At 32.0% G+C, this 14,913-nt stretch overlaps 1 protein-coding gene across 1 annotated transcript; it reads left to right on the forward strand.

Moving 5' to 3' along the window:
• The first annotated feature begins 1,091 nt into the window (after positions 1 to 1,091).
• LOC149570557 (uncharacterized) lies at positions 1,092 to 4,783 on the forward strand. Its single transcript, XM_089817916.1, has 6 exons — positions 1,092 to 1,456; positions 1,919 to 2,015; positions 2,172 to 2,504; positions 2,599 to 2,767; positions 3,890 to 3,971; positions 4,080 to 4,783. The coding sequence occupies exons 1-6, from the start codon at positions 1,211 to 1,213 to the stop codon at positions 4,293 to 4,295; spliced, it is 1,143 nt and encodes a 380-aa protein (XP_089674042.1). The 5' UTR covers positions 1,092 to 1,210; the 3' UTR covers positions 4,296 to 4,783.
• The last annotated feature ends 10,130 nt before the right edge of the window (positions 4,784 to 14,913 follow it).

Below are 14,913 nucleotides of genomic sequence, written 5' to 3' on the forward strand. Positions count from 1 at the left end.
CTTTTTTATCCATACATGTGTGTGTGTGCACACATATACGTACACATGCATGCATTGTCATATATTTATTTATCTCCTCCTCCCCTTCCCCATATCTCTATATCCAATCTCTATTCATCTATCTCTCTTATATCTATATCTTTTTCTCCCTCTCCCCCTCTCCACACCTCCTTATATCTCTACCTCTCATTACACTATCTCTCTCTACATGTCCCAACCTCTATATTTATCCATCTCTTCCCCTTTATCTTCCTGGACCTATATCTCTATCTCTCAATTGCCTTCTTCATTCTTTTCTCCATCTCGTATTATCTCTTGATCCCTCAATCCCTCTCAACCTCTATATCTTTCCCTCTCCAAATTCTTATATCTCTTTCTACCAATTGACCTTATGTACAATACAAATGTTAGACCAAATGTTTTTCATATTTAACACTTTACATCTCTTTAGCATTACCCATTTCACAGTGAGTTGCAATTATAGATAAATACTTTATGTTTAAGGAGTTAGCTTACTAATAAATAGTTAATAAATAGTTCATGTATACATTAAAAAAGACAAACTGAAAAGGACAATAAGTATGAAAAATACATTCTTTATTCTTTTAAATTGTAATATTTATTTGAACCAACTTAACAAAAACATAAATTATAACATATATATATATATATATATATATATATATATATATATATATATATATATATATATATATATATATATATATAGTTTAAAAAGTAAATTAATTAACAAAGAAGGGAGAAAATTAACTTTCCCAAATCAGAGAATATTTTCAAAATCTTCCTAATTAAAATAAAAAAACATGCTTCTAAAACAATTTCAAAATATACTTTATGCTTATTCTTCACAAATCTGCAGAGTAGCCAAGTAAATCGGGTATTTGATAACCATGGGTTTAACAGTTGCTGTAGTGTGAACAAACAAAACAGGGCAGTCAGATTAGCCATAAAATGGTGTAGCAAACAAAACAAGAACTCAATCAGATTAGTATCTTTTGAAGATTTCAGAACAGCTTACTAACGGTTTTCTTTGGTTGCATATAAAAGCAATTTAGTCCCAGGTTACCGCTAAAACTTTAGGACCTAATTTCCAAACCAAACCATTGTTCAAATGAGTATGCAGTATAGAACTTAGAAGTATAGTTGCAGTAAGTCTTTCTTGGCTTTTGAATTTTCAAGCAGATTCACTATGGAGAGGAATGATTGTGATTTTGATAATAGTTCTGATATTCTGCAAAAGTCTCCTTGGAAGAAATCTTTTCTAAGTTCTCAATCAATGGACCTCCCAAATTCTCCTTCGCCCAGGTGCAGCCCTCTCAATCAACATGACGAGGATAAAGCTGATGCCTCTTTTTCTTTTTCTTTCTCTTTCCTTCCCCAATCTGAGCCAGGAGAGGAAGTTGCAGGATCTACCAGGACTACCATTACTGACGAGGTATCATTTTATCTTTCTGGTATCATTCTTTCTTACGACATGGTCAGATGAAATGCATCTTACGACATGGTCAGATGAAAAGTTTCTTCTTATTAAAACCTAGCTGGGTTAACAATTTTCAGTCGTCTTGACATCTTTGTTGAGTTATAGTCCCCAATTTAGTATGATAAACAATAGCTGGCATTATTTATCTAAAGTCTTGATTAGGTGTGAGTTTCTGGGCTCAATTCGTGTATAGTACACCATCAGAAATGCTTATTCGTGTTTAAATGTTTAAAACTTCCTAAATTTGAGCTGAAAGTGATCTTGATATACGTTACCTTCATTAATAAAATTTCTGTAGTTGTCAATCCCACTTTCTGCCATAATGGTTTGCAGGTGCCCTGAATTTCTTCTTTCTTTAATTGGATTGTTGTATGTTTAATCTTTGTTGAGAAAACCTGATAATTTTTCTATATTCAGAACGGGGGAATACAGAGTACATTCTATGATCCCAGTAAATCAGCTTCAGCTATGTGTGTTAATCCCAGGAGGGCCCTTCCTCCTAAGCCTTTCAATGGTAATTCATAACAGCCCTAAATTCAATTATGCTGGAATTGTGTTTTTCATGAAAATGTTGCTGAGTTTCCAAGGCAATTCATAAACGAGTTAGCCTTTATTTCAATGTTGCTATGGAATTTTTTGAAGGAAATTGTTGTTGGCCGAGGTTTTGCAGAAGAAATTTATCCTCAGCCACGCATCCAGCAGGGCCATTCCGTCCGCCGGGCAAACCTGCCCAGGCGATACTGCCAATCCGAACCACAAATAATTCTACGGGAAGAAATCCGGGATAAAGTCCCCGTATCATCAGAAATTGAGGTTGTGCAGCCAGAGAAAGCAAAAGATCAAGATTCTAATGCTAGCAATGCGTCCAAGAATGCAGTTGAAGATACAGAAAATTCCTCCGAGGTTTTTGAATCATCAAACCCTGTGGAGAATTTTCATCTCACTGCGGCCAAGGAGGAAGAAAATTTAGGGAAAAATGACACATCCATTCAAGTTTTATCAGGCAAGATCTCAATCTAAGGAATTTGTTTTTATTATGTAGATTTGTTTGTAGAATTTGTGCGGGAAAATAATCTGAAGATTCTTCATGACTGCAGATGTAAATGGGTCATCCAGCAAACCAAAGAATGAAGAAATACATGCCAGCGATCAGAATGTTCAAGAAAGAATTGGGCATACTGCAAACATCCAAAGGAGGTCGGGTTTCATAATCGAGGCCGATACCACAGCTATGCAAGCGGCTACAAAAGAAAGATATCAAATCAGGTCAGCACTTATTACCACTTTGTTCATCTCTGTTTTTGTCAAATAATTCTCCCAAAAGAATTTGATTACACATTTCTGACAGAATAGGAGGTTAAATTACGAAGAATTTTTTTGCGGGTTATGTATTGCACATTTAATCTAGCACTATTGATCAATGATGGTCTAAAATGTCCATCTGATTTTATTGTGACTTGGCTAATGATTCTATTTAAGCAAACAAACAGAGAATCAAATTTATCGGATTTCCACAATGTATTTTGTAGACGAGCTTCTTGATTTAATTGTGAATGTATGTTTATCAAATCCGGAAGTTCATGTACCAAACTGAAAAATCCTTAAATACCCATTTGAATGAAAACCATTCTTCAAAAGTACATATCAACAATGCTGAACCAGAAGTTAGTACCATCAGCCAAAATGCTTCCATCCTCAGTTCATTTCTGTTTTTCTTTTCATCCCCGAAAAGAATTTGATTACACATTTCTGACCGAATAGCAGACTAAATTACAAGGAAAATTTCTACAATTTATATGGAATCAATATAATCGAGATCACATATCTAATTTAGCACTACTGATTGATAATGCCCTGAAACATACATCTGATGTTAATTGGGACTTAGGTAATGATCCTATTGAAGGAAACAAATAGACTAACTGAAAATCCTTTAATAACAAATTGAATGAAAACTATTCTGCAAAAATACTATCAACAAAGATAAACCACAAGTTAGTACCATCTGTCAAAATGCTTCCATCCTGCAAATTTCTTGGCCCCGTTCTAAGTACCAGGTAAAATCTTTAAAGTGGAAAAAAAATTTCGATCTCTTAATAGGACCTGTAGGTTATTCCATGAGACCTTGCCCTTTCTCCATGGGACCTGTAGGTTTCTTCATAGGACCTTGCTTTTTCTCCATGGGACATAGTGTGTAGGTTTCTCCATGGGGAAGGTCCAGGATACGCTGCAAATTACTCAGAATTTCCACATCCTCTTTCTTACTAGTATATTGATATTTCAGACAAGTTTTTTAGAAGTACTGGTAGGTTTTATACATGTTTTATCTTGCTCCACCATCATTACTTGATTGATTTACTAGTTTTAGCGATTGGAGTTATAATGCAGGTTGCAGAGAGAGGAAGAAAGAATCAGGGCATGGGAAATGGAGCAGATAACAAAAGCCAATGAACGCATGAGAAAACTCGAGGTTTGCATTTCTCCATGTTTTAGTCTTCATCTCCATTAGATTGTCCCACATGTCTCCATGTTTACTAGATTGTACCAAGGCACTGATTGATTGAAAATGACATTACAGAGAAAATTGCAGCAGAAAAGAGCAGAGGCAGTGTGGAAAACTCAGAAGAAAATAGCCCGAGCCCATATAAAAGCGGAGAAAAGAAAGGTCGCAAACAGAAAAAGGTTTGATGCTAAAAGTGTTGGGGAGCCATCCCTGGCTGAAAAAACACGTGTTATGTTCAGGAGAGCTGCCACGGATCTGGGTATCGGCCACTGTTTCTTGTGTTTCTGCTGATTTATACGTTACTTGGTTCTGTGCACAATTTGTTGAAGAAAAGAATGTCTAGGCACTATGCATGAAAGCATACCCGTGTCATAACTGATGATAATAGCCCACATTCAATGATTTCATGTTATTTAGCACTTATTCTTGTATTACAAACAATAATTTTAGAGGTTCTGATTTCCACCATAAAATATGAAGCTGGATTATGGCACGTCACGCAATGATGTAAATCTGGATTGCCTATTGGTTACAGAAGTTGGGAGCAAAAATTATTAGCTGTACGGAATATCTATACTATGCTCATCACCCTCTTTGAGATTTCCCTGTTCAGTGTCTTGGGGCCTCCATTTTTTAAAGTACATTTATCTGTATCAGAAGACAAAACAGAAAATGAAATGTGAAGTAAATTTTTAAATGAGAGAATTTTTGGACTTCTTTTTTTGGAACAAAATAGGGAGACCGGCTCCTAAGATCAATTTGATAGATTTTTTTTTAAATTAATAAAAAGTGTAATATAATAAGATTCATGGTTAGAGATATAAGAGTGAGTATAGAGCATTTTATTATATAATTAATGTGTAAGAATAGGAGATGTAGTCATACAATTTTATTTTGTGTGAGAGATATACATTTATGTCTTTTTAAGAAGTCCTTTTTACACTGATTTAACATGATTGTTTATATGCTTGACTATTGGTCATCTAATAGATCATTCAATTCTTTTATTAATTTATAACAATCTAATATGTGTATTAGTTTTAAAGATTTTAATGAATATATAAAAATGAAGTGACCTTAAACATATAGTAATTTATCATTATAGCAAACCATTTGCAAAAATGTCAATTTTTTTTATAGGAAATATTGTTGACAATATTTATTTTTACATAACTATGCATCCTTTTGCACTTCCTAACACTATATCATGAGTATGAGCAAGAAAAATACCATGACTAATGTTTTGCTCAATAATATTTTTTAAAATAAGGACAAGTGAGAAGTATCTTATGTTTTGGTTAAATAAACACATGTAAATGGAGCTAAGAACTAGAAGGTGGTGGCCTTGAAAGGACCCCAAAACATTGTACATCAAGACAAGGCAACAACATGAGGCTTGAACAAGAAATAAATAAGCCTTAAATTTAAAAGGGCCTTAAGAAGCAGATGAACAAAACACAATAAAGGAATAACCATAACAATAGTAATAAAGCCTTGAATTCAAACCGAATCAAACAAATCTAAAGTGGAGTCAAAGCTTCACTCAAATAGTTCATTTCTCTTTTGTTGTTATTTAAATGTTTATGCACTCTCATGTTGGTTTGTACACCACCTTTTGATTGATTCATCTAGGGCTCACTTTAACACACTTCATAGACTTTCCTTTTTGTTTATGCATGCTATTGCTCACCATAATCTTAAACATAGTTAAGGTTCAAAATACACACCTTTGTTTCATGTCCAATTTCGCTATGCAAGGAGCTAAGAACACCAAAACATGAGTTTGACTAAGGCAAACTTCCATATAACCACAACCATTTATACCCTCTTTGTGCTTGTGCACATGCAAATCAATAATTTTATGACAACCAACAAGTAGAAGAAGACTACACTTACAAAGATAAAGATAAACATAATAATTTTTGGAGAAAAGACCTAGTCATAGGTGCCCAACATCCTAGTGTTGTAAATTTGCTTGCATATAAGTTTTGAGGAATAGGAACTTCGAGTCTATTGATCTTGGATCTAAATAGTTTTTGAAGTTCAAACACCATCTAGACTACAACACCCAAAATTTGTTCAGATATGGTGACTCAACCTTAGGATATTTTACTAGTTAATTATTTATGCATTTTTGGAAATATGCTAAATGAGACCAAATCTTCTACACGGATAGACTTGAGTAAAAATAAGAAAGTTTATTGTTTTGACATATTCACTTGATTTATTTTTATGAAAGAATTGTGCACAAAGGAAGTTTCTAATAGGTTGTAAATACATTGAATGTAGACACTTTAGAAACAATTTTCTTTTGCATGAAAATTCTATAAATACAATGTGTTGCTGAAAAGATGTGTGAGAGAGAAGAGAAGCTCATTACATAGGTTATGCTACTAGATCTTCTCTAGGATAGAGAAAGATGTAAAGCTCCATGTGAAGGCTGAAAATGTATTGTAATTTGTTGCTAAATAATATATTAACTCAATGTTTTGGAGTGTAAGATTTTTTTACCTGGAAAGGTTTTCCCCACATATATATGTGTTTTCTGCCATGTCTCATTCTTTTAGTTTTATGATTCTAGAACATTAAATTTGTATGTTGTAATATTGCTAAAATTTGTTAGATTTGTAACTCACAATCACTTTTTTTAAAGGTTTTAATTGTTGAAAATCAACTATGTCTATTTGTGCTTTTATGACATAGGAGTATGTACTTGTATTTTCTTATTAGAAGCAATTGAAGAAATAATTGGTTACTGTATGTACATATTGATCTCATATAGCTTTTTGGGATGCTCTCATTTCCCTTCAATTGGTATCAGAGCTCAATTTTGTGAATGTTGCTTGTACATGAGGATTCACAATGTTTTTGGTTATGGGCATTTCTTCCATTAATATTTTTTGGCTTGCAAAACTTGAAGGAATTGACTAATAATTAATCATTGGATGAGTGAAAGACTCGCAACTGATTTAACTTTTAAGGAGACAACAAACATTTTTTGAAGGATGGCAATGACAAAAAAATTGGAGTTGGTCCTAATGCATGGGTATTGGAAGGCATTCCTTTTGTTACCTTGAGTCCATAGATGTCATGGAGTTGATCATTGGATGATCTAGAAGCTTCCAAATAGTCGATCTCTCTTGGATGCATGTTCTAGTGGTGGTTGTGGAGTTGGTCTACAAGGGGGGATGGAGTTCTTATGCTACATTTTCCTCTTGAATGATTGTACTTGCATGACTTGAATTCTTGTTTGTTGGATCTAAGGGGTTTATAGATTTTCCTTAAAAATCTATAGTGGTGCTCATCTATTGACACAATACAAGGTAGGAGAATCCTCAAAGCAGATGTCCTAGCCTCCAAAAAATAACCACATAGTGGAAACACAACACAAGATAGAAGATTTGATACCAAACTCAACTCTTTATTCATAATTCAATGGATTTCATGCAATGTGTCAGGTTGTAAGGCCTTCCTGGTTATGACCAAATACAAAGCAAGCAATAGTTCTGCAAGATCCCTTAAGATCCAACCCAAACACTAGCTAGTCCGGATTTGTAACACAACAACAACCTAGTAGAAGCCTCTAGTAAGATCTAAACTTATTCTCACAAGCCACCAAACAATATTTTTGTTTCCCAAGCCACAACTACTAGCTCTTCTCAAACTTCACTCCTCTTCCACATCCTCTTCTCCAAGTTGGATGATTATTACTTAATACTCCCTTGAACCTCCTTACTTATACCCAACTAAGACACAAGTCAGGCTAGCAAGTTAAAAATTAAATAAACCCTTATATTAAATGCATATTTAAGCCACAAGTTGGGTCATAATAAACATTAAGTACAAAATGTTAATCCTTGTGTTAACCCACGATAACCACACGAAATACTTAGGACAAGCCCCCAAGTCTACAACACTAATTAAATGCACATAAGAGAGATAACCAAGACCACACATAGGTCCTCACACACTCCTAGATTGATCCAAGTCACGATCACACACTGCATGCATTAAATGCACCAAATTAGCCAACCAAAACCTCAAGAACTCCATCCTGCAAACCACACTGTCGAGCATCAACAAAACCACAAGCATTGCTGAACTCCCACAAGAATCACCTAGATTAGGTTCTATTGAGCACCCGAAACTATGTTGAGTTCCTTTAGTGATCGAGTACCTCAATCAACACTATGCCTAGTAATGACTGAGCATCTACCCTTCTTCTTCGACTGAGCACCAAGCTTCTCCACCAAGCCCATTTGGTCAAGCCTTCAATTAAAAAATACCACAAAGATGGCCAAGCACCTCTAGTCTTCCACCAAAAATGCTAGAATCTTCAAGAACCTTAGATGCCCCTGCATCATTTATGACAATCCATTATTTTGGGATCAATTATTTAGTATTTTCAGACTTTGAGTCTTCCATATGAGAAGTGGGTTGTAGTGCCTGCCCCTAGTTCACATTCTATTATCATTGTCAAATTCTTTTAAGCTAATTTTATGCATTGATTAGTTTTAGAGATACTAGATTTACATTATTATGATATTATTTCACGACTTTGATTACAAATGCATCGGTTATTATTGCTTAGTTGATTTCATTCATGTGTTGTTAATGGTATTTTGATGAACCTAGTTAGTAAATGTGGTTTCTTTCATAAAAATGTTAACATGATGTCTTTAATGATGATTATGTTGTATTGATAGAGATGCATTATTATATGTACGCATTTGATCTTAGATTTGTGATTATTATACTTACCCCATACTTGCATGTGTATGGTGTGTGTGTTTATTTTATCTTTCTGTCTGACGTGTTTGATGTGGTTAGGGGAGGGAATCGTAGTCACCTGCTAGTCGGGATCTACACGATGAACCACTCCCCGCCATTGTCTGTTTAGTTTAGATATATTATATACATGTACATGCTCGTCTTTTATGCAGGATGTAGGTACCGGGCATCGACTTCCCTGAATTGCTAGGATGAGCGTGCCCTATTACAAATACTCAAATGGTGAGAATGGGAAGATAATGATCAGGTCCAATCTTAGCCATAAGCCTATAATACTTGTCTTGCAAGGAGGACTCGTAATAGACTGTCTACCCTTTTTAAACCCGTGAGTATTTTGTGTGTATGTTGTTTTGTGAGTGTTTGATGTATTTTCTATTAATTAAGTCTAATTAATAGATTAAATTAATAATTTAATTTAATGAAAAATTATTATGATATTATGAATATTTAATTATATTTAATTAATTGAGAAATTAATTAAATATAAAGAATTAAATTGAAGATAAAAGTTTTAAGATTAAATTTAGAACGTAATAATATTTATTAATTTAATAATAATATATTTAGAGTTCATTTTTAAATAAATGCTAAATATTATTGTTATTTAAGTTAATAAATATTTATCAAATTAAAACGTTCAAAAATATATTAAAAAGGAAAAAAAAAAAAAAGATATTAATTTATGGAAAAGATTTAAGTTCGCATGAATGAGTTTTAAATATAAGAGATTAATTTAAAAGATAAAAACATGTGAACTTGAATAAAGGTATTTTAATAAAGTACGCATGAGATTAAAATTATAAATTAACTTTAAAAACAAAGTCAAAGTGGAAAGTTAAATAAAGTAATTTAACAATTCACTTAAAGTGCATGAAGGATTAATAAAAGAATATCTTAATTAAAAAGAAAATTAATTGTGCATGAATGAATTAATTAAATAAGAGAGAATTAAATATTGGGGATAAAAGTTAAAGTTTAAATTTAGAACGTGATTATATTTATTTAATTTAATAATAATGTATTTAGAGTGCATTTTAAAATAAATGCTAAATATTATTGTTATTTAAGTTAATAAATATTTTATCAATTAAGTTTCTAAAAATGAAATTAAAAGTGAAAAGATATTTAATTATCATAAAGATTATAGTTCGCATGAATTATGCATGAGTTAAAAATAAAATTAATTAAAAAAATAAAAATGTGAACTTGAATAAAGATATTTTAATAATGTGCACATGAGATTTAAAAAGTTATAAATTTATTAAAGTAAAGTGGAAAGTTAAATAAAGTAATTTAACAATTCACTTAACGTGCATGAAAGGAATAATAAAATAATAATTTTAATTAAAAGGAAAATTAATTGTGCATGAATGAATTAATTAAATAAAGTAATTATTATTTTAGAGTTGTGGGGACAGAAGCCCTAAAAGGTAATTAGATTCTATATTAGAGGGTTTTGGGTCATTATTGCACACACAGGTTTTCAGGGAACACACTTTTGGAAAGGGGAGCAAAGAAATCTTTGGAAGCTTGGAAGGGTTCGGATTAGCAAGGGTTTCACCAGATTGTTAGCATCAGATCAAGGTAGGGTTTGTGAACCATTCTAGAAACACTTTCGGATCTTTGTCTTCTTCGTGCTTGTTGGAAATTGCTTTCTCAAATTTTATTGAATGAATCTTGCTACCTTTCTTCTGAATCTTTTGCGATTTGATTTCTTCTGGGAATCGGGATTGAAAAAAAAACTATTTAGAAAACCTTGTTTTACTTCTGAAAGAAATTTAGTATTAAATTGAAATTTGGGTTTTGAATTAAAATGGAATTAAGAAATTTAAATTTGGAAGGGGTTTGTTTTTGGAAATGAAAATCTTAGGATTGAAAATTCGAAGGGTTCAATTTATTTTTCCTATCAGTTTAATATCGTAAATGTTATTAAAATATGTATATATTAAAATAATATTGTTATGAAGTTCGTTGAGAAAAATATTATAAAATAAAGAATATAGAATTATAATACAATTCTTAAAATTTTCATATATAATAATTTATCTAAATTTATTAGAAGGGTTGTTCTTCTAATAAACAAAATTATTGAAATTTGACTTAGTTAAAAAAAAAATTTAAAAAAAATTTAAAAAAAAAATAAATAATAATAATAATAATAATAATAAAATAAATAAATTTAAAAAAAATAAAAATTTAAAAATAATAATAATAATAATAAAATTTATTAAAATAATAATAATAATAATAATAATTAATTTAAAAAAAAAAAAAAAAAAAAAAAAAAACGAAAATTGAAGCCTTACATTAATACAACAATATATTATCAATCAAATCCAACTGTGAGACTATGATGTTTTCTATATACTGTCTATATTTCTTTTTGGATTTTGGTGTCGTTTAGATGTCGACCAGTCTAGGATGTACACCAGAGGTTTTGTGAGATTTCTTGGATACTATTATGTGGCTAGATGTTATGATGATTCTTGTGATTCAAATTGGAGTTTATACTTATGAGATTTGTTTTGTGAGCATTTATGTATATTTGGATTTAGTTTGATCCATCTTGTTATCAAGTTGCTTGTTAAGGAACCAAGTTTGATCTTTATGGGTGTTGTGGTATGGGACACAACTGTGTTTTTATGTGCTTAGGAGAGGTTGTCTAGGTATGTGACTTGGGAGTGGCTTGCAATAGGGGTCCGGGACCCAAAGTGGTCAGTACCAGGGTAACCTAATGCAAGTTATGTAATAAGTGATAATCTAGTAAGTAAAATTTATAGGGGGAAACACACTAAAAAGATAAGTTAGAGATATTTGATCTACCCATGCCTTTAGTGCTTGTATAGACTAAGGATGGGAATGAAATGAGTGCCTCGTCTTCTTGAGAGGGCTTTCTAGTTTCCATATGTGTGATGTTGAGGGTCCAGGGTTCAGAGTAACCAGTCCAGGGTAACTCAACGCTTGAGGGTCCGGGGTCTATTAAGAGATCAGTCCAGGGTAACTCAAGCAGCCATGTGATGACACTCCCTAGTATGTAGCCTAAGTCTCCTCTGTAGTTTTTGTGTATCTCTGGTGGTGTACTTATTGTTGGATGTGGTGTACTTATTGTTGGTGGTGTATCTATTGTTGGATGTGTTTATTGTGGTTACTTACTTTCATTGATGATGACTGGTGTTTCATTATGTTGTACTTTTGACGTGTGGCTTTTGACTTGAGGTGATTATCTTTTGTTGACTTTATCTTATGACCTTGGTATTTGGTTTATACTTGGTTCATGTATGATGTTTGATTATGTGGTGTCGGTATTGGAGTGAGTGTTCTTACTTTTGGATTATTTTATCTTCTTGAGTAGCATGTGTTACCTTTGAGGTAGTTTTGGCTATTAGGGGTACCTTGCCTAGGAATGTTTTATGTTTGATTTGCCGTATGTGGATCGTTCATTATCTTCCCTGCACGGTGGGAGTGGAAGCCTGACTAGGTAACCACGCAGTCGGGAGGTAGTGTCTTCTTACCATTTGGGTTCCCCTTTACATTGCTAGCTGTTGGATGTTCGTTGCAGAAGATGTAACTTTATCATTCTTATTTCTTATCTCAGAGACTTCTTTTCAGATGATGTATGTATGTTATCATGTATTCTGATATATTATATCTATTCTCACATACCCTACGACATGTGCAGTGGATGTTATTTAGTGGATGTACTTTCATTGTATTAGATATACTTATGCTTTGCTTATGCGATTATGTATCTGTTATTTCTTTATGATCATGAGACATTGTACTTGGAAACTTAAACTAATTAATTTAAAATTATTAAATGTGACTCAACGTAAAGGAACCTTTGAGGAATTGAAACTATATCTGTAATTGCAAATGTGTATTTGTTGTGTATGTTCATATTGCTTCTGCATTAATGTTATCTTGATGTTGTTTAAACTTTAAAAAAAAAATAGTTTAGTAAACATTGTAACATGTTAGGTTTATTTATCTTGGGTTCCCGAGCGGGGCGTTACATGGGTGTGCATGTGCATGGGTGTTCTTGAACACAATGGTTTTGCATACTCAAAGAAAGACTTGTCATTTTTGTGGATCTAGTGAAGAGTTGTTTTCTAGAATGTGGTTCCTTCAGGGTATCACTGGATGAGATAGTTGAAGTTCTACATGCATGCATTATTTGTACATGGTGAGAGGTGTAATTCTTTTTCTGCATGAGGATGTTGGTGCATGACATTCACTCAAAATTTCTATGGTGATGCTTTTTGGATTCCTAGACTATGGTTCTTGATGTGGACATAATTGGCAAACCAAATTTTTGCTTGATGTGGTGTTTGATTCATGTTGTCTACATGATTGTTTTTGATATCTCTTTTTTACTTGTCATTGATGTGATAGTGGGTTTTGTAGATTGCATGTAGTGCCTACCCCTAGTTTACATTCAGTTATTATTGTCAAACTCTTTTAGGCCAGTTTATGTTTATGCTTGATGATTAGTAGCATTATTTTCTAGATTATTGGATATTGTTTTCATACTCAGTTGATTTTATGATGAGACTACTTTGATACTAGTTACTTCATATATGCATGATTATACTTCGATGATGATGATTTATGGTGATTTTAGTTATTTGATGATGTTAGTTACATGGATTATTTGTACATGTTTTATATGGATACTTACCCCATATTGCATGTGTATAGTGTGCGTGTATGTTTTCTTTATGTACAACATTTTTGATGTGGTTAAGGAAGGGAGTCGTTGCTAGTCGGGATCTACACGATGTACCACTTCCTGCCATTGCCTATTTAGTTTAGAATATATGTGGTTGTACATGCGTGGATTTTATGCAGATTGTAGGTAATAGGTATTGACTTTGTTGAATTGTTAGGATGAGCGTACCCTATCGCAATATCTCAATGGTAAGAGAGGGGAGATAAATTCTTGAGTCCAAATCCTAACGTTTAAAACCAATTGTCCTAGAAAATAAGGACAAGTATCTGAGATGATTAGCCTTTTGAATTCATCATATGACATAAATTCATGATTATAACCCTTGAGTTTGATCTTGTATGTGGTATTTTATGATGGGTTTTCATATTTCGTCTTGTAAATCTTTGGTGATTTTTCTATTAGTTAAGTCAAATTAAAAGATTAATTAATGATTTAATTTAAAAGAAAATTATTAAGATAATTTTAATATTTAATTGTATTTAATTAATTGTAAATTAATTAAATAAAAAGAATTAAATTTAAAGAGGAAATTATAGTTCTAATTTTAGAGTGTAATAATATTTATTGAATTTAATGATAATATATTTAGGAGATCATTTTTAAATAAATGTTAAATATTATTATTACTTAAGTTAATAAAGATTTTATTAAAAAAAAGCTTCAAAATAAAGAGAGAAAGAGAAATTAATTTATTAAAGATATTTTAATTTGCCAAAAGTGTGCATGAATATTCGGAAAAGTAAATAAAGAGTTAAAAGTTTGTGATCAACGAGTTCCCTCATGTGATCACACAATCAGTGCCCCAAATTTAGGGGAGAACTCCATATTAGAGATTGAGAGTTCATTTCGCAGGGACCGAGATTTTTGGAGAAGAGATTTTTCAAAGAGAATGTTTTGAGAGAAAAGAGAATTCTCTCAAAATCTTTGGGTGGTTGCATAAATTAGCATCAGAACTAGATAGAGCCTCATGTTTTATTCACCCAATGAATTATGTTTCTTTGAAATTCCTGTCTATATCGTGTTTGTTGAATTATTTTTCCAATTTTCGTTTGTGATGATGATGAATCTTTCAATCTTTCATTGTGAATTTACTAGTATTCATATCGAATTCTATCTGAATATGAGGATTGTAAGATTAGGAAACCCTCGTTTTATAAATTGAATAGTTGTTATTTCAATTAGGAATAGTTCTGAAATGAAATAAAAAATTTAGAATGAAAATTTTGATTAGTTTATCTAAGTTTCCCTATTAGACTAAATTTGGAAGGTTTTTATATATATATATGTTTGTTTATTATTAAATTGTAAATAAATAATTTTTTTAATAATAAATAAATTTGAAAAGGAGGCAGGGCCACCAAACCCCCACCTCCCTTTCTTCCCTATCTC

This window comes from Cupressus sempervirens, chromosome 3 (genome assembly GCF_028749045.1).
Source record: "Cupressus sempervirens isolate cs-2001-9-10 chromosome 3, ASM2874904v1, whole genome shotgun sequence".
Taxonomy (NCBI): domain Eukaryota; kingdom Viridiplantae; phylum Streptophyta; class Pinopsida; order Cupressales; family Cupressaceae; genus Cupressus; species Cupressus sempervirens.